This window comes from Mobula hypostoma, unplaced genomic scaffold (assembly GCF_963921235.1).
Source record: "Mobula hypostoma unplaced genomic scaffold, sMobHyp1.1 scaffold_88, whole genome shotgun sequence".
NCBI lineage: Eukaryota > Metazoa > Chordata > Chondrichthyes > Myliobatiformes > Myliobatidae > Mobula > Mobula hypostoma.
This window is the reverse complement of record NW_026948254.1, coordinates 65,956-93,570: the sequence shown is the minus strand read 5'-3', so window position 1 is coordinate 93,570 and position 27,615 is coordinate 65,956. Positions and strand designations below refer to the sequence as shown.

The 27,615-nt window shown below is 49.1% G+C and overlaps 1 protein-coding gene across 1 annotated transcript in view; it reads right to left on the bottom strand.

Annotated features, from left to right (window-relative positions):
* The window catches only part of LOC134342203 (NACHT, LRR and PYD domains-containing protein 3-like), a 38,648-nt gene that overhangs the window by 4,722 nt on the left and 6,311 nt on the right, over positions 1 to 27,615 (bottom strand). Inside the window, exons 2-5 of the mRNA XM_063040178.1 lie at positions 15,849 to 15,941; positions 14,832 to 14,998; positions 13,747 to 13,918; positions 13,598 to 13,648 (exon numbers count right to left, since the gene is read on the bottom strand). Coding sequence (XP_062896248.1) covers positions 13,598 to 13,648; positions 13,747 to 13,918; positions 14,832 to 14,998; positions 15,849 to 15,909 — 451 coding nt within the window. The 5' untranslated portion in view covers positions 15,910 to 15,941. The remainder of the gene's footprint in view (positions 1 to 13,597; positions 13,649 to 13,746; positions 13,919 to 14,831; positions 14,999 to 15,848; positions 15,942 to 27,615) is intronic.

Here is a 27,615-nt window from a genome sequence, read left to right as displayed (position 1 = left end):
TCAGGACCCTGTCAGGGATGTCTTTGGTCTCACAGTGTGTCAGGACTCTGTCAGGGGTGTGTAGGGTCTCAGAGTGCATCAGGGGTGTGTGGGTTCACACAGATTGTCAGCATCCTGCCAGGTGTGTGTGGGTCACACAATGTGTCAGAACCCTGTCAGGGGTGTGTGGGGTCTCACAGTGTGTCACGACACTGTCAGGAGTGTGTTGGGTCTCACAGTGTGTCAGGACCCTGTCAGGGGTGTGTGGGTTTTCACAATGTGTCAGGACTCTTTCAGGTGTGTGTTGGGTCTCAAATTGTGTCAGTAGCTTGTCAGGGGTGTGTGGGGGTCTTACAGTGTGTCAGGACCATGTCAGGCCGTGTGGGGATCTCACTGTGTGTTTAGACCCTGCCAGTGGTGTTTGGGGTCTCACACTGTCTCAGGATTTTGTCAGGGGTGTGTGGCATCTGGCAATGTGTCAGGAGCCTATCCGGTGCATGTGGGTGTCTTAAAGAGTGTGTTCTCTCCCTCTCATGTGTGTGTGGGGCCTCACAGTGTGTCAGGAACCTGTGAGTGGTGTGTGAGGTGTTACAGTGTGTCAGGACCCTGTCAGGTGTGTGTGTGGTCTCATAGTGTGTCAGGACCCTGTCAGGTGTCTGTGGGCTGTCACAGTGTGTCAGGACCCTGTCAGGGGTGTGTTGGGTCTCAAAGTGTGTCAGGACCCTGTTAGGGGTGTGTGGGATGTCACATTGTGTCAGGATCCTGTCAGGGGTGAGTGGGCTCTCACAGTGTGTCAGGATCCTGTCAGGGGTGAGTGGGGTCTCACAGTGTGTCAGGAACCTGTTAGAGGTGTGTGGGGTTCCACAGTTTGTCAGGAATCTGTCAGGGGTGTGTGGCGTCTCACTGTGTGTCAGGAACCTGTCAGTTGTGTGTGGGGTCTCACTGAGTGTCCGGACCCTGTCAGGGGTGTGTGGGGATCTCACAGTGTGTCAGGATCCTGTCAGGGGTGTGTGGGCATCTCACAGTGTGTCAAGACCCTGTCAGGGGTGTGTTGGGTCTCAAAGTGTGTCAGGACCCTGTTAGGGGTGTGTGGGATGTCACAGTGTGTCAGGACCCTGTCAGCGGCGTGTGTGATCTCAGAGTGTGTGATTATCCTGTCAGGTGTGTGTGGGTTCTCACAGTGTGTCAGGAACCTGTTAGAGGTGTGTGGGGTCTCACAGTGTGTCAGGAATCTCTCAGGGGTGTGTGGGGTTCCACAGTGTGTCAGGATCCTGTCAGGTGTGTGTGGGTTCTCACAGTGTGTCAGGAACCTGTTAGAGGTGTGTGGGGTTCCACAGTGTGTCAGGAATCTCTCAGGGGTGTGTGGCGTATCACAGTTTGTCAAGACCCTGCCAGGGGTATGGGGGATCTCAGACTGTCTCAGGATTTTGCCAGGGGTGTATGGCATCTGGCAATGTGTCAGGACCCTATCCGGTGCGTGTGGGGGTCTTCGAGTGTGTTCTCTCCCTCTCATATGTGTGTGGGGCCTCACAGTGTGTCAGGAACCTGTGAGGGGTGTGTGAGGTGTCACAGTGCCTCAGGACCCTGTCAGGTGTGTGTGTGGTCACACAGTGTGTCAGGACCCTGTCAGGTGTCTGTGGGGTCTCACAGCGTGTCAGGACACTGTCAGCGATGTGTCGGGTCTCACAATGTGTCAGGACCCCAACTGGGTTGTGTGGTGTCTCACAGATTGTCAGGACCCTGTCAGGGATGTCTTTGGTCTCACAGTGTATCAGGAACCTGTCAAGGGTGTGTGGGATCTCACACTGTGTCAGGACCCTGTCAGAGGTTTGTGGGGTCTCACAGTGGGTCAGTACCCTGTCACGGGTTGGTGGGGTCTCACAGTGTGTCAGGACCGTGTGTTAGGGATGTGATGTTGAGGCTCTATAAGGCGCTGGTGAGACCTCACTTGGAGTACTGTGGGCAGTTTTGGTCTCCTTATTTAAGAAAGGATGTGCTGACGTTGGAGAGGGTACAGAGAAGATTCATGAGAATGATTCGGGGAATGAGAGGGTTAACATATGAGGAACGTTTGTCCGCTCTTGGACTGTATTCCTTGGAGTTTAGAAGAATGAGGGGAGACCTCATAGAAACATTTCGAATGTTACAAGGCATGGACAGAGTGGATGTGGCAAAGTTGTTTCCCATGATGGGGGAGTCTAGTACTAGAGGGCATGACTTCAGGATTGAAGGGCGCCCTTTCAGAACAGAAATGCGAAGAAATTTTTTTAGTCAGAGGGTGGTGAATCTATGGAATTTGTTGCCACGGGCAGCAGTGGAGGCCAAGTCACTGGGTGTATTTAAGGCGGAGATTGATAGGTATCTGAGTAGCCAGGGCATCAAAGATTATGGTGAGAAGGCTGGGCAGTGGGACTAAATAGGATAAAATGGATCAGCTCATGATAAAATGGCGGAGTAGACTCGATGGGCCGAATGGCCTACTTCTACTCCTTTGTCTTATGGTCTCATGCTCTTATGACCCTGCTAGGGGTATGTGGGGTCTCACACTGTGTCAGGATCTTGACAGGTGTTTGTGGGGTCTCACAGTGTGTCAGGACCCTGTCAGTTGTTTGTGGATTATCTCAGTATTTCAGTATCCCTCCATGGGTGTGTGGGGTCTCACACTGTGTCAGGACTCTGTCCGCGGTGTGTGGGGTCTGACAGTGTGTGAAGAACCTATCAGGGGTGTGTGGGGTCTCACAGTGTGTCAGGAGCCTGTCAGGGGTGTGCGGGGTCTCACAGCGTGTCAGGACCCTGTCAGGGGTGTGTGGGGTCTCACAGTGTGTCAGGACCCTGTCAGTGGTGTGTGGTGTCTCACAGTGTGTCAGGACCCTGTCCGGTGTGTGTGGGGTCTCATAGTTTGTCTGGATCCTGTTAGTAGTGTGTGGAGTCACACAGTGTGTCAAGACCGTGTCAGTAGTTTGTGGGGTCTCACAGTGGGTCAGGGTCTCACAGTATGCCAGGATGCTAACTATGTTCTGTGGGGTCTGACAGTGAGTCAGTATCCTGTCAGGTGTTTGTGGGGTCTCACAGTGTGTCAGGACCCTGTCCGGGATTTGTGGGGATCTCACAAGTGTGTCTGGATTCTGAAAGGGGTGAGTTGGGTCTCAAAGTGTATCAAGACCCTGTCAATAGTGTGTGGCATCTCACGGCTTGTCAGGACCCTGTCAGGGGTGTACGGGCTTTCACAGTGTGTCAGGACTCTGTCAGGGGTGTGTTGGGTCTCAAAGTGTGTCAGGACCCTGTCAGTGGTGTGTGTGGTCTCAGAGTGTTTCAGGATCCTGTCAGGGGTGTGTTGGGTCTATCTGAGTGTCAGGACCCTTTCAGTGGTGCGTAGGGTCTCACAGTGCATCCGGGTGTGTGGGAGCTCACAGCTTGTTAGGACCATGTCAGAGGAGTGTTTATTCTCAAAGTGCGTCAGGAATCTGCCAGGGGTGTGTGGGGTCTCACAGTGTGTCAAGACCCTGTCAGCGGTTATTGGGGTCTCACAGTGTGTCAGGATCTTGTCAGGGGTGTTTTGGGTCTCAGAGTGTGTCAGGACTCTGCCAGGGATGTCTTTGGTCTCACAGTGTGTCAGGACTCTGCCAGGGGTGTGTAGGGTCTCAGAGTGCATCAGGGGTGTGTGGGTTCACACAGATTGTCAGCATCCTGCCAGGTGTGTGTGGGTCACACAATGTGTCAGAACCCTGTCAGGGGTGTGTGGGGTCTCAGTGTGTCAGGAACCTGCAGGTGTGTGTGGGGTCTCACAGTGTGTCACGACACTGTCAGGAGTGTGTTGGGTCTCACAGTGTGTCAGGACCCTGTCAGGGGTGTGTGGGTTTTCACAATGTGTCAGGACTCTTTCAGGTGTGTGTTGGGTCTCAAATTGTGTCAGTAGCTTGTCAGGGGTGTGTGGGGGTCTTACAGTTTGTCAGGACCCTGTCAGGCCGTGTGGGGATCTCACTGTGTGTTTAGACCCTGCCAGTGGTGTTTGGGGTCTCACACTGTCTTAGGATTTTGTCAGGGGTGTGTGGCATCTGGCAATGTGTCAGGAGCCTATCCGGTGCATGTGGGTGTCTTAAAGAGTGTGTTCTCTCCCTCTCATGTGTGTGTGGGGCCTCACAGTGTGTCAGGAACCTGTGAGTGGTGTGTGAGGTGTTACAGTGTGTCAGGACCCTGTCAGGTGTGTGTGTGGTCTCATAGTGTGTCAGGACCCTGTCAGGTGTCTGTGGGCTGTCACAGTGTTTCAGGACCCTGTCAGCGGTGTGTGGCGTCTCACAGTGTGTCAGGACCCTGTCAGGGGTGAGTGGGGTATCACAGTGTGTCAGGAACCTGTCAGTTGTGTGTGGGGTCTCACTGAGTGTCCGGACCCTGTCAGGGGTGTGTGGGCATCTCACAGTGTGTCAAGACCCTGTCAGGGGTGTGTTGGGTCTCAAAGTGTGTCAGGACCCTGTTAGGGGGGTGTGGGATGTCACAGTGTGTCAGGACCCTGTCAGCGGCGTGTGTGGTCTCAGAGTGTGTGATTATCCTGTCAGGTGTGTGTGGGTTCTCACAGTGTGTCAGGAACCTGTCAAGGGTGTGTGGGATCTCACACTGTGTCAGGACTCTGTCAGAGGTTTGTGGGGTCTCACAGTGGGTCAGTACCCTGTCACGGGTTTGTGGGGTCTCACAGTGTGTCAGGACCGTGTGTTAGGGATGTGATGTTGAGGCTCTATAAGGCGCTGGTGAGACCTCACTTGGAGTACTGTGGGCAGTTTTGGTCTCCTTATTTAAGAAAGGATGTGCTGACGTTGGAGAGGGTACAGAGAAGATTCACGAGAATGATTCGGGGAATGAGAGGGTTAACATAAGAGGAACGTTTGTCCGCTCTTGGACTGTATTCCTTGGAGTTTAGAAGAATGAGGGGAGACCTCATAGAAACATTTCGAATGTTACAAGGCATGGACAGAGTGGATGTCGGGTCTCACACTGTGTCAGGATCTTGACAGGCGTTTGTGGGGTCTCAAAGTGTGTCAGGACCCTGTCAGTTGTTTGTGGATTATCTCAGTATTTCAGTATCCCTCCATGGGTGTGTGGGGTCTCACACTGTGTCAGGACACTGTCCGCGGTGTGTGGGGTCTGACAGTGTGTGAGGAACCTATCAGGGGTGTGTGGGGTCTCACAGTGTGTCAGGAGCCTGTCAGGGGTGTGCGGGGTCTCACAGCGTGTCAGGACCCTGTCAGGGGTGTGTGGGGTCTCACAGTGTGTCAGGACCCTGTCAGTGGTGTGTGGTGTCTCACAGTGTGTCAGGACCCTGTCAGGGGAGTGTGGGGTCTCGCAGTGTGTCAGGACCCCGTTGGGGGTGTGTGCGGTCTCACAGTGTGTCAGGACCCTGTCCGGTGTGTGTGGGGTCTCATAGTTTGTCTGGATCCTGTTAGTAGAGTGTGGAGTCACACAGTGTGTCAAGACCGTGTCAGTAGTTTGTGGGGTCTCACAGTGGGTCAGGGTCTCACAGTATGCCAGGATGCTAACTATGTTCTGTGGGGTCTATCAGTGTGTTAGGACCCTGTCCGGGATTAGTGGGGATCTCACAAGTGTGTCTGGATTCTGAAAGGGGTGAGTTGGGTCTCAAAGTGTATCAAGACCCTGTCAATAGTGTGTGGCATCTCACGGCTTGTCAGGACCCTTTCAGGGGTGTATGGGCTTTCACAGTGTGTCAGGACTCTGTCAGGGGTGTGTTGGGTCTCAAAGTGTGTCAGGACCCTGTCAGTGGTGTGTGTGGTCTCAGAGTGTTTCAGGATCCTGTCAGGGGTGTGTTGGGTCTCGCTGAGTGTCAGGACACTTTCAGTGGTGTGTAGGGTCTCACAGTGCGTCCGGGTGTGTGGGAGCTCACAGCTTCTAAGGACCATGTCAGAGGTGTGTTTATTCTCAAAGTGCGTCAGGAATCTGCCAGGGGTGTGTGGGGTCTCACAGTGTGTCAGGACCCTGTCAGTAGTGTGTGGCGTCTCACAGTTTGTCAGGGCCCTGTTAGGTATGTGTGGGGTTGCACAATGTGTCGGGACTCTGTCAGGGGTGTGTAAGGTCTCACGGTTTGTCAGGACCCTGTCAGGTGTCTGTGGGGTCTCACAATGTGTCAGGACACTGTCAGGGATGTGTCGGGTCTCACAATGTGTCAGGGCCCCAACTGGGTTGTGTGGGGTCTCACAGTTTGTCAGGACCCTGTCAGGGATATCTTTGGTCTCACAGTGTGTCAGGAACCTGTCTGGGGTGTGTGGGATCTCACACTGTGTCAGGACCCTGTTAGCAATGTGTGGGGTCTCACAGTGGGTCAGGACCCTATCAGTGGTTTGTGGGATCTCACAGTGTGTCAGTACTCTGTCAGGGGTGTATTGGGTCTCAAAGTGTGTCAGGAACCTGTGAAGGGTGTGTGGGGTGTCACAGTGTGTCAGGTCCCTGTCAGGGGTGTGTGGCGTCTCACAGTTTGTCGGGGCCCTGTTAGGTATGGGTAGGGTTTTACAGTGTGTCAGGAATCTGTCAGGGGTGTGTAAGGTCTCACAGTTTGTCAGGAACCTGTCAGTGGTGTGTGTGGTTTCACAGTGTGTCAGAAGCCTGTAAGGGGTGTTTGGGGTCTCACAGTGTGTCAGGACCCTGTCAGGAAATAGTGGGGATCTCACAGTATGTCAGGATTCTGAAAGGGGTGTGTTGGGTCTCAACCTGTGTCAAGACCCTGTCAGGGTTGTGTGGGGTCTCGCAGTGCGTCAGGACCCTGTCAGGGATGTGTGGGGTCTCACAGTGTGTCAGGTCGCTGTCAGGGGTGTATGGGGTCTCACAGTTTGTCAGGACCCTTTGGGGGTGCGTGGGGTCTCGCAGTGTTTCTGAACCCTGTCAGGGATGTGTGTGGTGTCACAGTGTGTCAAGTCCCTGCCAGGGTTGTGTGAGATCGCAATGTGTGTCAGGACCCTGTCAGGTGTGTGTAAGGTCTCACGGTTTGTCAGGACCCTGTCAGCGGTGTGTGTGGTTTCACAGTGTGTCAGGATTCTGAAAGGGGTGTGTTAGGTCTCAAAGTGTGTCACGACCCTGTCAGGGGTGTGTGGGGTCTTACTGTGTGTCAGGACCCTGTCAGGGATGTGTGGGGATCTCACAGTCTGTCAAGGCCCTGTCAGGGGTGTGTAGGATCTCACAGTTTGTCAGGACCTGTCAGGGGTGTGTTTAGTCTCAAAGTGCGTCAGGAATCTGCGAGGGGTGTGTGTGGTCTCACAGTGTGTCAGGACCCTGTCAGCGGTGTGTGGGGTCTCACTGTGTGTCAGGACCCTGTATGGGGTGTGTAGGGACTCACAGTCTGTCAGGACCTGTCAGGGGTGTGTAAGGTATCACAGTTTGTCTGGATCCTGTTAGTAGTGTGTGGAGTCACACAGTGTGTCAAGACCGTGTCAGTAGTTTCTGGGGTCTCACAGTGGGTCATGGTCTCACAGTATGCCAGGACGCTAACTATGTTCTGTGGGGTCTGTCAGTGAGTCCGGATCCTGTTAGGTGTGTGGGGGGTCTCACAATGTGTCAGGACCCTATCCGGTGAGTGTGGGGGTGTTAGAGTGTGTCCCTTTCATGTGTGTGTGGAGTCTCAGCTTGTGTCAGGACCCTGTCAGGTGTTTGTTGTCTCACAGTGTGTCAGAACCCTGCCAGGGGGGTGTGGGGTGTCACATTGTGTCAGGAACCTGTCAGTTGTGTGTGGGGTCTCATTGTGTGTCTGTACCCTGTCAGGGGTGTGTAAGGTCTCACGGTTTGTCAGGACCCTGTCAGCGGTGTGTGTGATCTCACAGTTTGTCTGGATCCAGTTAGTAGTGTGTGGAGTCACACAGTGTGTCAAGACTGTGTCAGTAGTTTGTGGGGTCTCACACTGTGTCAGCACTCTGTCAGCGGTGTGTGGCAACTCACAGTGTGTCAGGACCCTGTTGTGGCGGGGGGGGGGGCGGGGAAGCGTGTCTCAGTGTGTCAGGAACCTGTGTGGGGTCTCACAATGTGTCAGGACCACAGCTGCGTTGTGTGGGGTTTCACAGTGTGTGAGGGAACAGTCAGGTTAGTGTGGGGTCTCACAGCGTGTGACGGTCCTGCCATGGTTGTGTGGGGTCTCACAATGTGGCAGGACCCTGTCAGGGGTGTATGAGGTCTCACAGTAGGTCAGGACCCTAACTACGTTCTGTGGGGTCTGACAGTGAGTCAGGATCTCGTCAAGGGTGTTTGGGGTCTCTCAGTGGGTCAGGACCCTGCCGGAGGTGTGTGGGGTGTCACACTGTGTCAGGACCCTGCCAGAGGTGTGTGGGGTCTCACACTGTGTCAGGACCCCGTCAGTTGAGCGCGGGGTCTGACAGTGAGTCAGGACCCTGTCAGGTGTGTGTGGGGTCTCATACTGTCTCAGGATTTTGTCAGGGGTGTGTGGCATCTCGCAATGTGTCAGGACCCTATCCGGTGCGTGTGGGGGTTTTAGAGTGTGTCCTCTTCATCTCATGTGTGTGTGGTGTCTCGCGATTTGTAAGGAGCCTGTCAGGGGTGTGTGTGGTCTCACAGTGAGTGAGGACGCTTCCAGGGGAGTGTGGGTCACACAGAGTGTCAAGACCCGTCAGGGGTGTGTGGGGTCTCACAGTGTGTCAGGACCCTGTCAGGGGTGTGTGGGGATCTCACAGTGTGTCAGGACCCTGTCAGGGGTGTGTGGGGATCTCACAGCATGTCAAGACCCTGCCAGGGGTGCCTGGGGTCTCACACTGTGTCAGGATCTTGACAGGTGTGTGTGGGGCCTCACAGTGTGTCAGGACCCTGTCAGGGGTATGTGGGGTTTCACAGTGTGTCAGGTCCCTGTCAGGGGTGTGTGGCGTCTCACAGTTTGTCAGGGCCCTGTTAGGTATGTGTGGGGTTGTACAGTGTGTCAGGAATCTGTCAGGGGTGTGTAAGGTCTCACAGTTTGTCAGGACCCTGTCAGTGGAGTGTGTGGTTTCACAGTGTGTCAGGAGCCTGTAAGGGGTGTTTGGGGTCTCACAGTGTGTCAGGACCCTGTCAGGGATTAGTGGGGATCTCACAGTATGTCAGGATTCTGAAAGGGGTGTGTTCGGTCTCAAAGTGTGTCAAGATCCTGTCAGGGATGTGTGTGGTCTCAAAGTGTGTCAAGATCCTGTCAGGGATGTGTGTGGTCTCACAGTGTGTCAGGACCCTGTCAGGGGTGTGTGGGGTCTCGCAGTGCGTCAAGACCCTGTCAGGGGTGTGTGGCGTCTCACAGTTTGTCAGGGCCCTGTCAGGGATGTGTGGGGATCTCACAGTCTGTCAGGGCCCTGTCAGGGGTGTGTAGGGTCTCACAGTTTGTCAGGACCTGTCAGGGGTGTGTTTAGTCTCAAAGTGCGTCAGGAATCTGCGAGGGGTGTGTGTGGTCGCGCAGTGTGTCAGGACCCTGTCAGCAGTGTGTGGGGTCTCACTGTGTGTCAGGACCCTGTATGGGGTGGGTAGGGACTCACAGTCTGTCAGGACCTGTCAGGGATGTGTGGGGCTTCACGGTGTGTCAGGACCCTGTCAGGATCGTGTAGGGTCTCACAGTTTATCAGGGCCCTGTTAGGTATGTGTTGGGTTGCACAGTTTGTCAGGACTCTGTCAGGGGTGTGTAACGTATCACAGTTTGTCTGGATCCTGTTAGTAGTGTGTGGAGTCACACAGTGTGTCAAGACCGTGTCAGTAGTTTGTGGGGTCTCACAGTGGGTCAGGGTCTCACAGTATGCCAGGATGCTACCTATGTTCTGTGGGGTCTGTCAGTGAGTCTGGACCCTGTCAGGTGTGTGTGGGGTCTCACAGTGTGTCAAGACCCTGCCAGGGGTGTGGTGGGTCTCACACCGTCTCAGCATTTTGCCAGGGGTGTATGGTGTCTGGCAATGTGTCAGGACCCTATCTGGTGCGTAAGGGGGTGTTACAGTGTGTTCTCTCCCTCTCATGTGTGTGTGGCGTCTCACAGTGTGTCAGGACCCTGCCAGGGGTGTGTGGGGTCTCACAGTGTGTCAAGACCCTGTCAGCAGTTATTGGGGTCTCACAGTGTGTCAGGACCCTGTCAGGGGTGTGTAGGGTGTCAGTGTGTCAGGACCCTGCAGGTGTGTGTGGGGTCTCACAGTGTGTCACGACACTGTCAGGAGTGGGTGGGGTCTCACAGTGTGTCAGGACCCTGTCAGGGATGTCGTTGGTCTCACAGTGTGTCAGGAACCTGTCGGGGTGTGTGGGATCTCACACTGTGTCAGGACCCTGTCGGCGATATGTGGGGTCTCACAGTGTGTCAGGACCCCTTCAGAGGTTTGTGGGGTCTCACAGTGGGTCAGGACCCTGGCATGGGTGTCTGGGCTTTCACAGTGTGTCTGGACACTGTCACGGGTTTGTGGGGTCTCACAGTGTGTCAGGACCCTGCCAGGGGTGTGGGGGTGTCACACAGAGTCAGGACCCGTCAGGGGTGTGTGGGGACTCACTGTGTGTCAGGACCCTGCCAGGGGTGTTTAGGCTCTCAGAGTGCATCAGGGGTGTGTGGGTTCACACAGATTGTCAGCACCCTGCCAGGGGTGTGTGGGTCACACAGTGTGTCAGGACCCTGTCAGGGGTGTGTGGGTTTTCACAGTGTGTCAGGACTCTGTCAGTTGTGTGTTGGGGCTCAAAGTTTGTTGTACCTTGTCAGGGGTGTGTGGGGTCTCACGGTGTGTCAGTACCTTGTCAGGGGTGTATGGGGATCTCACAGTGTGTCAAGACCCTGCCAGGGGTGTGGGGGTTCTCAGACTGTCTCAGGATTTTGCCAGGGGCGTATGGCGTCTGCCAATGTGTCAGGTCCCTATCCGGTGGGTGTGGGGGTCTTAGAGTGTGTCACCTCTCTCTATCGTGTGTGTGGGGCCTCACAGTGTGTCAGCAACCTATGAGCGGTGTGTGGGGTGTCACAGTGTGTCAGGACCTTGTATTGGGTGTGTGTGGTCTCACAGTGTGTCAGGACCCTGTCAGGTGTCTGTGGGGTCTCACAGTATGTCAGGACACTGTCAGGGATGTGTTGGGTTTCACAATGTGTCAGGACCCCAGCTGGGTTGTGTGGGGTCTCACCGTTTGTCAGGACCAAGTCATGGGTGTGTTTAGTCTCAAAGTGCGTCAGGAATCTGCCAGGGGTCTGTGAGATCTCACAATGTGTCAGGAACCTGTTAGAGCTGTGTGGGGTCTCACAGTTTGTCAGGACCCTGTCAGGGATGTCTTTGGTCTCACAGTGTGTCAGGAACCTGTCAGGGGTGTGTGGGATCTCACACTGTGTCAGGACCCTGTTGGCGATGTGTGGGGTCTCACAGTGTGTCAGGACCCCGTCAGAGGTTTGTAGGGTCTCACTGTGTGTCCGGAACCTGTATGGGGTGGGTAGGGACTCACAGTCTGTCAGGACCTGTCAGGGATGTGTGAGGCTTCACGGTATGTCAAGACCTTGTCAGGGGTGTGTGGGGATCTCACAGTGTGTCAGGACCCTGTCAGGTGTGCCTGGGTATCTCACAGTGCATCAGGGCCCTGGCAGGGATGTGTAGGGTCGCACAGTGCATCAGGGGTGTGTGGGATCACACAGATTTTCAGGACTCTGTCAGGGGTTTGTGAGGTCTCACATTGTGTCAGGACCCTGCCAGTGGTGTGTTTGGACTCACAGTGTGTAAGGAAACTGCCAGGATTGTTTGGGGTCTCACAGTGTGTCAGGGCCCTGTCAGGGGTGTGTGGGGATCTCACAGTGTGTCAGGACCCTGTCTGGTGTGTGTGGGGATCTCACAGTGTGTCAGGATCCTTTCAGTGGTGTGTAGGGTCTCACAGTGTGTCAGGGTGTGTGGGAGCTCACAGTTTGTCAGTGCCACGTCAGGGGTGTTTTTAGTCTCAAAGTGCGTCAGGAATCTGCCAGGTGTGTGTGGGGTCTCACAGTGTGTCAGGACCCTGTCAGGGGTTTGTGGGGTCTCACAGTGTGTCAGGTCCCTGCCAATGGGGTCTCACAGTGTGTCAGGACCCTGCCAGTGGTGTGTTTGGGCTCACAGTGTGCAAGGAAACTGCCAGGATTGTTTGGGGTCTCACAGTGTGTCAGGATCCTGTCAGGTGTGTGTGGGGTCTCACACTGTGTCAGGACCCTGTCTGGGTGTGTTGTCTCTCCATTCAACGTATTCAGTGAAAGTAGGAAGAGCAGGAAAACATTGATTGTAGAAAAATATACTTTAGATAATGTTGCAGTTGTAGAAATAATGTTCTTCAATAATCAGGGAGAGAATCTGTTTCATCTTCAGAAATAGATGTGGGAATTTCATTGCCGTGACTGTTCCCTCCGCAAACAGCGTGAAGAACAGTGAAGAACAAGTTTGCAGGGAAATTGTAGAGAGTTACTAAAGCCTTCGTGCAGGGAAAGGTGGGGTTTTGATTGTCTGAATGTGGACTGGAAAAGCATTAACACAGCTGACAGCAACGTGATTAGTTTGAAACCTTTCTCTGGTACCATTTAAAAATTAACTTCTTTGGAACTTGTCCTTGGAAATGAGACAGGCTGCATGAGGGTTCCGTCCGAGATTCTTTATGTTTCTGTTCAAGGGCTTTGAGTAATCAGTTAAAACATGGGCTACTGTAAGATTGATAATTTTTACGATATCTGTCTTTCCTTCGCTCTCTCCGCTGTTAAATGTGGCGTTGTGTGATGTCTGTGATGATGAAGCCTGACCATCTCCTGAGCCCATGCACTGCCCCGGGCTCCATATTTACAGACACCATGTGCTTACGGATGTAGAGAGTTTCTTATCCAGATGGTCACAATTTAATTAATTGCAATATTATTTATAGATATTTTCAGTCTTTTCCACCTTCCTTGCCGCGATCGCACAACCCTCGGTTTCTCTGTCCTAATTCCCATCTCTCACCCTTCCACAGTGTCCATCACACAACACAGACACACATGAATTTCAGCTTCTGTGGAAGAGCTGAGGATTTTGTCCTGAATCTCACCCTCACTGACACTGCCTCCTGATGGAATTTCCAGGATTATTGAGTGGGAAATTAAACTGGATAACTCTAGCAGTGTTTGCACTAAGGGGGTGCAGATGTGAACAGAGTGGGGTTCATTTGCTGCTTTGGGGTTGAACAGGGCAGTTTGGGTGTTACGTGATTTTCTCATTAAATTGTCATTGTAATTCTGTATCGAGAATTTCAATGGACTCCCGGTTCTAAAAATGATGACCTGTAGGATCTGAGGGAGTTTAGAAAAGTGATTTAGGATGAGGGCTGTACCGGGGGTTGGGTGCTTGTAGGGAAATGATTTCACCTTTCGGAGTGAGAAATGTCCCATAGTTTTGCTCCTCAGATTGCCCTCTTCTCCATTCTGACCCCGGTGAAGGGATCTGCAGTTTCAGGACCCAGAAAGGTGTGATCCCTTTCAGCAAACTCACCAACTCTCTGTGTTGTTCCTTATGCTGTCCTGTGAAAACTCTCCCTCCAGAAAACATTTTTCCATGTGTCTCACTGTGCGCTGTGTCACAGTGGAACATTTACCTGATCAAATCCCCGTGGCTCAACAACGACATGACCCTACACAACATCAGCCAGTGATGGTAACAGCGGTTTCTTCACTTACCTTTCAGCTCTCTGGGAATCTCCGGGACGGGTCGCTGGACCGGAACACAACCTGTCCAGATTTAAACAATTTGACACATTTCAGTTCCTCAGATTCTAAGTATGTAACGTTTGAATCCAAAATTAAATTAATCTCTGATATTATCTCACCATATTCCTGTATTTCTTTCAGTATTTTGTCCAACTTTGGGACACCAATCCGCATTTTCACAAAGGTTTCCCACATCACCCTCCGGGCGCTGGAGCCTTTCTCCATCACCAGGCTCAGGAGGAGTTTAGAACTGTCCGCCCGCTCTCCCTTATCAGCGAGATCAGAGATTTTCTGTGAAGAGTAACAGTGAACATATTGGGGACTGACAGATTCACACAGAGAATGAGAAGTAAATGATGTGCTCTGTAACGGGATCACACTGAGCAGTCACCCGGACGGGTACTGATCCTGTCTGGACATGGACTGTACATTCTGAGTGCAGAGCACACGGAGAGACATTCACCGTGAACCTGGTCCACCAGTCAATGAGATCCTGGCTGGTCTGTGACCGCTTCATTGACGTGGCTCCAAATCCATAAATAATTCCTCACCGGATTTGACGATGGAAACAGAAATCAGAAAAATAGTATCGCAGATAAAAAGAAAACAGGAGAGTTTTTATAACAGTGAGCAGTTGCAGAGAAAATGCAGAAAAGGATGATGTAATTCATCTCCTTAATCTGCCAGTGTCCAACATGACAGCGGATTACAGGCTGACACCTGATTCCTTTCCTTTGCCTTTTCCAGTGGAGGTTTATTCAGTGATTACGCATTACAACATGGCAGTGTTACCCGATCCACACTGTTTGCTGCTACAGATTGTAACACAATCATCTCCACCCTGAACAGAACACACTCGAGCTCCTGTGGCACCCGCTGATGATGTCCCGGTTCTGACATCCTGCAGTCACGCTGCACGATCTTCCCAAACCGAAACCTCCCATCATATTTCCATTTAATACTGTGAGCCCACACAACTGTTACCTGCTCAACTCACTCTGAACACTGAGCAGCCACCCACCAGTCCGCGGGGTCTTTTCACCTCTTTCTATCACTGGTCCAGATTCACATGTTTGTGATTGTATGTACAGTATTTATTTCCCAGTTGTTCTTTTATCTAATTTAATACCCAATGAGTCAGAGTTCCGACACCCATCAGTCCTGTGATGTGTGAAAATTCAAACCCATTCTCCCTCCCGCTCACCCGATGTTCCTCTCCGCTGAACTGATTCTCGGCCGTTAACGCCAGGCTCACTCCGTGCACCCCTCCTTCCATCGCCTGCTCCAGCCTGTCCCGGTAGAAATCCATCAACAGCAGCAGCTGGGAATCGTCCCAGCCTGCCAGGAGCTCGGTGATCACTGAGCTCGTATCTGTGAAGCACAATGGCGAAAATTAAAGAAATTACTGACCCCATATTAAGCAGCAAGTTTCTCTCTGGAACATAAACATCACGAAATACAGTCTGAAATATATAAATTGGGGGGCGGGGAGAGGAACAGGCTCGGGCCGGGGGGTGGGGTTTATAGTTCCATCTGTTGAAGGCTGCTTTTTTTTAATCCCCAAGAATATACCTCCGTGTTTGGAAAGGACTCTGCTTATTGCTGAGAATATAGTAACCCATCACCATCAATCTCCTGGCACTGCCCATCACCACCGCTCTGCTCTGGGTTACTGTCTGCCTGCCTAGTCAACCCCTTCCACGGCAAATCTCTGGGATATCTCACACAATGCAGGAGGTACTCAGTATGTCAGGCAGCATCTATGGAGGAGGATAAACAATCAACGTTTCGGGACAAGGCCCTTCATCAGACAGGAAATGAGGGGACAGAAATTCTAGATATTGCCACATTACTTTCTATTCCTTCTGGTCCTGATCCAAAATGTCGAATGTTTATTCCTCTCCATGGATGCTGCCTGACCTGCTGAGTTCCGCCAATCTTCTGTGTGACTTTATGTTGCCCAAAACTGTCAGCATCTGCAGAATGTCTTGTGTTCTGGAGTAACTCGCTATTTTAATATGCATCACAATCTGTTAGAGGAGCAGGAGCAGACGGTAATTGTACTCCTTCCACGTGTGACTGTGTTCCCCCAGAGATGTTAACTCTCTCTCTCATCTCTCTGCTCAGTTTTCACAAATATTTTGTGAATTGCCAGTACTGAATTAAACCCAGACGCAGAAGCAGCAGAATATTTATAAACTAAAATAATTCACCAACATACCCGGGTCCTTTCCCGATGTTGACTTCACTGGAACTCCTCCACCGCTCGCACCTTGACCCATTTTGAGGACAGGTGTGATCAGTTTTTGCTGCTCTGTAACAAAAAACAAACAAACAAAAAAAAAAAAACAGGAGGGTGAAACATTCAGTGGGGTTTAAAGGGGAACACCGGTTTGTTTTTAAACTGAGGCAAACACTTCCAAACATCTTGGGCCTGTCCACTGAAGCCTTGGCATGGCCTGGTCCAACTGCGCCCATCCACCTGAATTCACACAATGTCCATTTCCACTCTCTCCATGGATTGTACACTGGGCCAGGATTCTCCAGGGTATCTACTCGCCTTATTGCAGGCAATTCCCCTTTCGGGAGCAAACTTGTGTCTTGGACCGGGAGTGATGTGTGAACGGTAACCCAAGGCAGGTTGAGCAGACAGCGCCCACTGCTTTGGTCCCCCTACCACTGGTGGCGCTATGGTGAGTAATGGACAGCTGTTACAGCGGTGTGGGGTGAAATATTTCTGCTGACCAATGGGACATCTATTCCTCTTGACACTGAATTATACAGATTTCTCAATCACACCTGATTCTCACCGTCTCATTTCAGTTTAACATCACCTGGCATTGACACCTATGGCAATATATGGTTTGATTATACATAGAAACACTGTAACATCCCTAGCGGTGCAATCCCACCCACAGCATCACGATATCCGGTCCTAAACTGTTATAGTTTCTCTGGCAGGACTTTAAGACCATAATTATCACCTGAACTCCGATCAAGATTTCTTTGAGCATACCACCTGGCAAGAATCAGATAGTTACATGGCACCTTCTTAAACACAATGCAGGCGCCATACATCCAAAACAACACTTGGCAAAACAATATTTAAAATAAATAAAACAAAATGCTGTAATTATTCAACAAGACAGAGAGTATGTTAATATTTCAGGTGGAAGACCCTTATCACAACTGAGGCTGTGTGTCGGAGCCATGTACCTGTTCTAAATCTGCATTGTATTCTGCGTTGTGTATTTATGATGTTCTTATGCTAACTAGTCGCATCAGTCGGGGGTTGGTAAACGTGAAGGGAATCAGTTACATATTTGTGCTGTGTTCCGTGCGGTACACAGCTGGGAACTGACCGATGTTATATCTTTTATTATTATCCATTCAAATTCGCTGAACTGACACTTGGCTACACTTCAGTTTCATTGCTTCATGATTGTATGTTTGCTAATTGCTAACAAAGGATCGGATACATATCACCATTGTTGCCAATACAGAAAGTAGAAGTGGAGCATCCTATGAAGAAAATGTGAAAGAAGAAGTCATCGGGACCAGATAATATTCTGGTTGAACTGTATGAAGCGCTAGAAGATTTTGGTGCAGAGAAATTAACAACCTTATTGCATAGAATATACAACAGTGGCAAAGTATCAGAAGATCTTTTAAAGACAATGTTTACTGCACTGCCAAAGAAACCAGGTGCAACGGAGTGTGGACAACACAGAACAATTAGTTTAATGAGCCACCTCACAAAAATTCTACTTAGAATCATCATGCTCAGAATAAGAAACAAAATCAAACCAGAGATCAGGGAAGAACAGTGCAGATTTGTCTAAGGCAAGGGACTATCAAATACCTCTTATATTCTCAGGAATATTGTCAAAAGGTCAATAGAAGTACAACAAGACCTATACTTCTGTTTCATTGACTACACAAAAGCTTTTCACACAGTGAAACACCAGGGCATCATGAAAATGCTTAAATATATTAATATCGACAAAAAAGATCTAAAATAATCAGGAATCTCTACTGGCAACAAAGTGCAGCCATACGGAGAGACAACGAGATTGGTGAATATCAGCCAATACAGCGAGGAGTCAGACAGGGTTGTGTTCTATCACCAGAGCTGTTCTCCCTGTACAGTGAAAACATCATGAGAACCATACAAGACCTACCTGGAATAAGCATAGGAGGATACAATATCAACAACCTCCGCTATGCAGATGGTACAGTACTGATAGCAAACAGTGAAGTAAATTTACAGAAACTAGTGTCTACCATCAACACAGAGAGCGAAAGACGTGGCCAAACCTGAATGAAAAAGAAAGCTGAAGTAATGGCAATATCAAAGAAACCTGATATCCCAAACTGTAGGTTGTATAGGGAAATAAAATCCTGACACAAGTTCACAACTTCAAGTACCTTGGATCATGGGTAACATCTGATGGAAAATGTGAAACAGACATAAAAACGAGAATAGCAATGACAAGAACAGCAATTACAGAAATGAGAAACATCCTAACAAGCAAGAAAATAGCAATTGACATCTGCCTTAGAACTGTCAGTTGCTACATTCCTCCTATATTAGACAATTGACAATAGGTGCAGGAGTAGGCCATTCGGCCCTTTGAGCCAGCACCGCCATTCACTGTGATCATGGCTGATCATCCACTATCAGTATCCAGTTCCTGCCTTATCCCCATAACCTTTGATTCCACTATCTTTAAGAGCTCTATCCATCTCTTTTCTGAAAGCATCCAGAGACTTGGCCTCCACAGCCTTCTGGGGCAGAGCATTCCATATATCCACCACTCTCTGGGTGAAAAAAGTTTTTCCTCCACTCCGTTCTAAATGGCCTACCCCTAATTCTTAAACTGTGGCCTTTGGTTCTGGACTCACCCATCAGCGGGAACATGCTTCCTGCCTGCAGCATGTCCAATCCCTTAATAATCTTAACTGTTTCAGTAAGATACCCTCTCAGCCTTCTAAATTCCAGAGTATACAAGCCCAGACGCTCCCATCTTTCGACATATGACAGTCCCGCCATCCCAGGAATTAACCTCGTGAACCTACGCTGCACTCCCTCAATAGCAAGAATGTCCTTCCACAAATTTGGAGACCAAAACTGCACACAGTACTCCAGGTGTGGTCTCACCGGGGCTCTGTGCAGCTGCAGAAGGACCTCTTTGCTCTTATACTCAATTCCCCTTGTTATGAACGCCAGCATGCCATTAGCTTTCTTCACTGCCTGCTGTATTTGCATGCTTACTTTCAGTGACTGATGAACAAGGACACCTAGATCTCGTTGTGCTTCCCCTTTTCTTAACTTGACTCCATTTAGATAATAATCTGCCTTCCCGTTCTTACCACCAAAGTGGATAACCTTACACTTATCCACATTAAACTGCATCTGCCATGCATCTGCCCACTCATCCAGCCTGTCCAAGTCACCCTGCATTCTCATAACATCCTCCTCACATTTCACACTGCCACTCAGCTTTGTGTTATCGGCAAATTTGCTAATATTACTTTTAATTCCCTCACCTAAATCATTAATATATATTTTAAACAGCTGCGGTCCCAGCACTGAACCCTGCGGTACCCCACTGGTCACCGCCTGCCAATCCGAAAGGGATCCATTAACCGCTACTCTTTGTTTCCTGTCAGCCAGCCAATTTTCAATCCATGTCAGTACTCTGCTCCCAATACCATGTTCCCTAATTTTGCCTAATAATCTCCTATGTGGGACTTTTTCAAAGGCTTTCTGAAAGTCCAGGTACATTACATGCACTGGCTCTCCCTTGTCCATTTTCATAGTTAAATCCTCAAAAAATTCCAAAAGATTAGTCAAGCACGATTTCCCTTTCGTAAATCCATGCTGACTCGGACCAATCCTGTTACTACTATCCAGATGTGTCGTAATTTCATCTTTTATAATTGACTCCAGCATCTTTCCCACCACCAACATCAGGCTAACCAGTCTATAATTCCCTGTTTTCTCTGTTCCTCCCTTCTTCAAGAGTGGGACAAAATTAACCACCCTCCAATCCACAGGAACTGATGCTGAATCTATAGAACATTGGAACATGATTACCAATGCGTCCACGATTTCTAAAGCCACCTTTTTAAGTACCCTGGGATGCAGACCATCAGGTCCTGGGGACATCAGCTTTCAGACCCAACAGCCTATCCAACACCATTTCCTGCCTAATATAAATTTCCTTCAATTCATCCATTACCCTAGGTCCTTTGGCCACTATTACATCTGAGAGATTGTCTTCCCTAATGAAGACAGATCCAAAGTACCTGTTCAACTCGTCTGCCATTTTCTTGCTCCCCATCATGAATTCACCCGCTTCTGTCTTTAAGTGCCCAATTTTGGTCTTAACCGTTTTGTTTTCCTTTTCACATACCTAAAGAAGCTTTTACTATCCTCCTTTATATTCCTGGCTAGTTTACCCTCGTACGTCATTTTTTCTCCGCCTTTTTAGTTACCTTCAGTTGCTCTTTAAAAGTTTCCCAATCCTCCAGCTTCCCACTCGTCATTGCTATGTTATACTTCTCTTTTATTTTTATACTGTCTATTACTTCCCTTGTCAGCCACACCCTCCCCTTACTCCCCTTAGGATTTTTTGATGTATGGCTGCGAGACATGGACCATCACAAATGCAGTGGAAAAAATAATCAATGCAGTAGAGATGTGGTTCCTCAGAAGAATGCTATGCATAGCATATAAGGACAGGATAATCAACGAATAAGTTCTACAGAGAACGAAAACAAGAAGTACGTTACTTTAAAAAAAAACAGATTAACAACAATCAAAGTTCTTTGGACACATTATGCGAAGAGAGACATTAGAACATTTAGTTACAACTGGAAAGCTAGAAGGAAAATAAGCAGAGACAGTCAAAGAATGAAAATGATAGATGGAATGACATAATGGTTAGAAACAGGGCAGGCAACAACTACGATTAGGAGAGTCAGGGACCGTGATGGATGGAGAGGCATGATCGTTCACGCCGAACGGCAAGGCACCTGAATAATAATAATAACATATCACCAACCTTCGTAACAATGATCACTGGAGCTGAGGGAACGCCGTGCAAGTATAACAAATCGTTGGGGGTCGCCAGCAATGTCAAGTTGATTCTGTTAGAATTCACGCTGCATTCTCAGCAGATGTTTCTCAATCTGTCGATTATTTTAATATTCTGAGGTGCTTGAGTGTATCAACATTAAGAGGATGTGCTGGAGCTTTTGAAATGTATTAAGTTAGATATATCACCAGGACTGCAGGAGATATAACCCAGGCTACCGTGGGAAGCGAGGGAGGAGATTGCTGAGCCTCTGACGATGATCTTTGCATCATTAATATGGTCAGAAGAAATACTAGCGAATTGGAGGTTTGCAAATCTTGTTGCCTTGTACAAGGAAGGGTCTCGAGATAACCCAGTAAATTATAGAGCGATGAATCTTACTTCAGTGATGGACAAGCTGTTAGAGAAGATTCTGAGAGGCAGGATTTATGAGCATTTGGAGATAAATAATCTGATTAAGGATAGTCAACATCGCTTTGTCAAGGGCAGGTCACGCTTTACAGACCTGATTTAATTCTTTGCGGATGCAGCAAAACACATTGAAGAAGGTAGAGCAGTGGATGTGGTGTATGTGATTCGAACAGAAGAGGAGTGTCCCGCTCCCTCCGGATGAGCCGGACCTGGTGACATCGAGATTCATCGTCACCAAGGAGGACGTTAGAAGGACCTTCCTAAAGATAAATCCAAGGAAGGCGACTGGCCCAGATGGCGTCCCAGGACGGGTTCTCCGGGCCTGTGCAAGCGAGCTAGCTGGAATGTTTGCTGACATCTTCAACTGCTCCTTGCTTCAGTCTAAGATCCACTCGAGTTTTAAGAAGGCAACGATAATCCCAGTGCCGAAGAAGAGCAAGGTGGCATGCCTGAATGACTATCGACCCGTGGCTCTGACATCAATTGCTATGAAGTGCTTCGAGAGATTGGTTATGGCACACAGCAACCACAGCCAACTGGTCAACCTCGACGCTTTGCAATTCGCCTACCGGAGCAACAGGTCAACGGCAGATGCCATCTCTCTGGTCCTACATTCCTCCTCAGAACACCTGGAAAATAAAGACGCATACGGAAGGCTCCTTTTCATTGGCTACAGCTCTGCCTTTAATACCATCATTCCAAATAAACTGATTCCTAAGCTCCAGAACCTGGGCCTTAACACTCAGATCTGCAGCTGGATCTTCAACTTCCTCACAGACAGGACCCAAACTGTAAGAATATGGGACAAGCTCTCCTCTACAATCACTCTGAGCACCGGTGCCCCACAAGGATGTGTACTCAGCCCCCTGCTGTACTCACTGTACACCCATGATTGTGTAGCCAAGTTTCCATCAAACCCCGGATATAAGTTTGCTGATGACACAACAATTGTAGGCCTTATCTCGGCTAATGATGTGTTTGAGTACAGAGAGGAAATTAAGAACTTGGTGGCATGGTGCGAAGACAATAACCTATCCCTCAAAGTCAGCAAGATGAAGGAATTGGCTTCTGACTTCAGAAGGAGTAGCGGACCGCACGACCCAATTTACATCGGTGGTGCGCAAGTGGAACAGGTTAAAAACTTTAAGTTTCTCGGGGTCAATATCACAAATGACCTGACTTGGTCCAACCAAGCAGAGTTCACTGCCAAGAAGGCCCACCAGCGCCTTGACTTGCAGAGAAAACTGAAGAAATTTGGCTCCTCCCCTAAAACCCTCACTAATTTTTTATAGATGCACAGTAGAAAGCATTCTTATAGGGTGCATCACAACCTGGTATGGAAGCTGTCCTGTCCAAGACCGAAAGAAGCTGCAGAAGATCGTGAACACGGCGCAGCACATCACACAAAACAATCTTCCGTCCGTGGACTCACTTTACACCGCACGCTGTCGGAGCAGTGCTGCCAGGATAATCAAGGTCACGACCCACCCGGCCAACACACTTTTCGTCCCTCTTCCCTCCGGGAGAAGTTTCAGGAGCTTGAAGACTCGTACGGTCAGATTTGGGAAAAGCTTCTTTCCAACTTTGATAAGACTGCTGAACGGATCCTGACCCGGATCTGGGCCGTACCCTCAAAATATCCGGACCTGCCTCTCGTTTTTTGTTTTTTTTTTTGCACTACCTTACTTTCCATTTTTCTATTTTCTATTTATAATTTATAATTTAATTTTTTAATGTTTACTAATTTTAATTATTTTTAATTTTTAATATTTGTAATCCAGGGAGTGAGAAGCACTGAATTAAATATCGCTGTGATGATTGTACGTGTTAGTACCAATTGTTTGGCGACAATAAAGTATAAAGTATGTGGACTTCAGGAAGACATTTGACAAGGTTCCCCAGGCGAGGCTCATTCAGAAAGTAATGAGGCATGGGATCCAATAGACGTTGCACTGCGGATCCAGAATTGGCTTTCTCACAGAAGACAAAAGATAACTCATTAACTCAAAATTGTTCTTATCGGCCCTCAGACTAAATGCTATATTTGGTGTAAGCCAAACACTACACTAGACACTCGAATACTACAGCACAGTACAGGCCCTTCGGCCCTCAATGTTGTGCCGACCCATATATTCCTAAAAAAAATGTACTAAACCCAGACTACCCCGTAACCTTCTATTTTTCTTTCATCTGTGTGCCTGTCCAAGATGCTCTTAAATACCCCTAATGTTTTAGCCTCCACCACCATCCCTGGCAAGTCATCCCAGGCACCCATAACCCTCTGTGTAAAAAAACTAAACTTACCCCTGATGTCTCCCACTAAATTTCCCTCCCTTAGTTTTGTACAAATGCCCTCTGGCGTTTGCTATTCGTGCCCTGAGAAACAAGTACTGGCTATCCACCCTATTTATGCCTCTCATAATCTTGTAGACCTCTATCAAGTCCCCTCTCATCCTTCTACGCTCCAAAGAGAGAAGTCTCAGCTCTGCTAACCTTGCCTCATAAGACTTGTTTTCCAATCCAGGCAACATCCTGGTAAATCTCCTCTGCACCCTCTCCATAGCTTCCACATCCTTCCTATAATGAGGTGACCAGGACTGAACACAATACTCTAAGTGTGGTCTCACCAGAGATTTGTAGAGTTGCAACATGACCTCACTACTCTTGAACTCAATCCCCCTATTAATGAAGCCTAGCATCCCATAGGGCTTCTTAACTGTCCTATCAACCAGTATAACAACCTTGAGGGATGAATGGATTTGAACTTCAAGGTCCCTCTGCTCATCCACACTCTTAAGTAACCGACCATTAACCCTGTACTCAACTTTCTGGTTTGTCCTTCCAAAATACATTACCTCACACTTATCCGGATTGAACTCCATCTGCCACTTTTCTGCCCAACTCTGCATCCTGTCTATATCCTCTTGTAACCTTTGACAACCTACAGCTTCAGCCACAACTTCTCCAATCTTCGTGTCATCCGCAAACTTACTCACCCATCCTTTTGCCTCTTCATCCGGGTCATTTATAAAAATCACAAAGAGCAGGGGTCCCAGGACAGATCCTTGTAGCTCTCCACTAGTCACCGACCTCCAGGCAGAAGACTTTCCTTCCACTACCACGCTCTGCTTTCTTCCTGTAAGCCTTTTTTTTTATCCAAACAGCCAAGCTTCCGCTGATCCCATGCCTCATGACTTTCTGGAAGAGTCTGGCATGGGGGACCTTGTCAAATGCCTTGCTAAAATCCATGTAGACCACATCTACCGCCCTACCCTCATCAATTTCTTTTGTTATCTCTTCAAAAAACTCAATTAGGCTCGTGAGGCATGACCTTCCCTTCACAAAGCCATGTTGACTATCCTTGAGTAGACCGTACTTCTCCAAATGCTCGTAGATCCTATCTTTAAGAATCCTTTCCAATAGTTTGCAGACCACTGACGTAGGACTCACCGGTGTATAGTTCCCAGGATTCTCCCTATTACATTTTTTAAACAAGGGAACTACATTTGCCATTCTTCAATCCTTCGGCACTTCCCCTGAAGCCAAAGAATATTCAAAGATCATAGCTACTGTTCCAGCGATCTCTTCTGTCACTTCCCACAGCAACCTGGGGTATATCACATCTGGACCTGGAGACTTATCGATCTTGATGTTTTTTTTTAAGAAGATCCAACACTTCTTCTTCCTTAATGTCCACAGTGTCCAGCAGACAGGCCTGTTCTGTTTCTACCTCACCCTGATCAAGGTCCTTTTCACTTGTGAATACTGAAACAAAGTATTCATTTAGGACCTCCCCAACCTACCCAGCCTCTAGGCACATGTTGCCTTCTTTACCTTTTAGCGACCCCACCTTCATTCTTGTCATCCTTCTGTTCTTCACAGAAGAATAGAACACCTTGGGGTTCTCCTTAATCCTACATGCCAAGGCCTTCTCATGCCCCCTTTGAGTTCTCCTTAGTCCTGTCTTAAGCTCCTTCCTGGCTACCCTGTATTTCTCATGAGCCCCTCCTGCTTCCTGCTTCTTATATCCAACATACACTTCCACGAGTCTCTCGTGGAGAACCTTGTCAAATGCCTTGCTAAAATCCATGTAGACCACATCTACCGCCCTACCCTCATCAATTTCTTTTTGCTACCTCTTCAAAAAACTCAATTAGGCTCATGAGGCACGACCTTCCCTTCACAAAGCCATGTTGACTATCCTTGAGTAGACTGTACTTCTCCAAGTGCTCGTAGATCCTATCATCAAGAATCCTTTCCAATAGTTTGCTGACCATCGACGTAAGACTCACCGGTATAACAGGACCGCGCGGAGAGTTTAAAAAGGAGTCCACCCTATACAGCGGGCAGCTGTCGGAGCTGACAGCGGAGTGAGTGGGAGCAGAGTGTAGGGCTTTGGCTTCTACGGGCTTCGGCGGTAAACGGGAAGAGGCGAGAGCGAGGCACCAACTCTTTTTTTTCTCCCCCACCTTTCGCGAATCGGCCCAGACAGACAGGAACAGCAGGGCTCTCACAGCTAACGGTTTAAAAAGTTCGCCTGGTTGGTGAGGTAAGTGGGTGAGCAGACTTATTTTTCCTGTTTCATTCCTGTAGAATTAGGTAGCATGCCTGCAGGATTAGTGCTTTGTTCAGGGTGTCAGACGTGGGAATCCTGGGAGACCTCCAGCCTCCCTGATGGCCACATCTGTGCCAGGTGCACTGAGATGCAGCTTCTGAGATACTGTGTTAGGGATCTGGAGCTGCAGATTGATGACCTACTGCTTATCAGGGAAAGTGAAGAGATGATAGACAGGAGCTACAGGGAGGTAGTCATCTCTAGGCTACAGGAGTCAGTAGTCATCCCTAGGCTACAGGAGTCAGAACACTGGGTCACTGTCAAGGGAGGGAAGGGAAATGCCTGATAGTGGAGAGCACACCTGTGGCTGTCCCCCTCAGCAACAAATATCTTGTTCTGGATGCTGTTGAGGGGGATGACCTGACAGGGGACGCCCACGGTGACCAGGTCTCTGGCACTGAGCCTGGCGCTGTTGTGCAGGAGAGAAGGAGGGAGAAGAGAAATGTGGTAGTCGTGGGGGATTCCATAGTCAGGGGAACAGACAGGAGATTCTGTGAGCCTGATAGAGATACCCGCATGGTGTGTTGCCTCCCAGGTGCCAGGGTACGGGATGTCTCGGATCGGGTCCTGAATATTCTGAAGGAGGAGGGCTAGCAGCCAGTGGTCTTGGTACATGTTGGTACCAATGATATAGATAGGACAAAGGAGGAGGTCCTGAAGAGAGATTTCCAGGAGTTAGGAAGGAAGCTGAGAAGCAGGACCTCCAGGGTAATAATCTCGAGATTGCTACCTGTGCCACGTGCTAGCGAGGGCAAGAATAGTCGGATCAGGCAGATGAATGCGTGGCTGAGAGACTGGTGTAGGGGGCAGGGCTTCAGATTCTTGGATAATTGGGATCTCTTCTGGGGGAAGTATGACCTGTTCAAAAAGGACGGGTTGCACCTGAACCCGAAGGGGACCAATATCCTGGCGGGAAAGTTTAATAGAGCTGCTAGGGAGGGTTTAAACTAATTTGGCAGGGCGATGGGAACCGGAAAGATAGAGCGGAGGAAGGGGAAAACAGAAATAAATCTCAGATAGTGAGCAGTAAAGATGTCAGGAAAGACAGACAGGTGATGGGGCAAATGTGTAGCCATTGGGATGAGTTGCAGTGCAATAAAGTTGCAGTGAAATCAAAGCAAAAAGTATCAAATACTGGTCTTAAGGTGTTGTACTTAAACGCACGCAGCATAAGGAATAAGGAGGATGATGTTGTTGTACAGCTACGGATTGGCAGGTATGATATTGTGGCCATCACTGAGACCTGGCTAAAGGATGCATGTCTCTGGGAGCTGAACGTCCAAGGATACACGGTGTATCGGAAGGATAGGAAGGTAGGCAGAGGAGGAGGCATGGCTTTATTGGTAAGAAATGATATTAAATCATTAGAAAGAGGTGATATAGGATCGGAAAGTGCAGGATCTTTATGAGTTGAGCTAAGAAATAGCAGGGGTAAAAGGACCCTGATGGAAGTTATTTATAGGCCTCCAATCAGCTGCAGGGATGTGGACCACAAATTACAACAGGAAATAGAAAAGGCTTGTCAGAAGGGCAGTGTTATGATCATTGTGGGGGATTTTAACATGCGAGTAGATTGGGAAAATCAGGTCGGCACTGGATCTCAAGAGAGAGAATTTGTAGAATGTCTATGAGATGGCTTTTTTAGAACAGCTTGTTGTTGAGCCCACTAGAGGATCGGCTGTACTGGATTGGGTATTGTGTAATGAACCAGAGGTGATTAGAGAGATTGAGGTGCAGGAACCCTTAGGAGGCAGTGATCATAACATGACTGAGTTCACTGTGAAATTAGAAAAAGAGAAGCCGAAATCTGATGTGCCGGTATTTCAGTGGAGTAAAGGAAATTACAGTGGCTTTAGAGA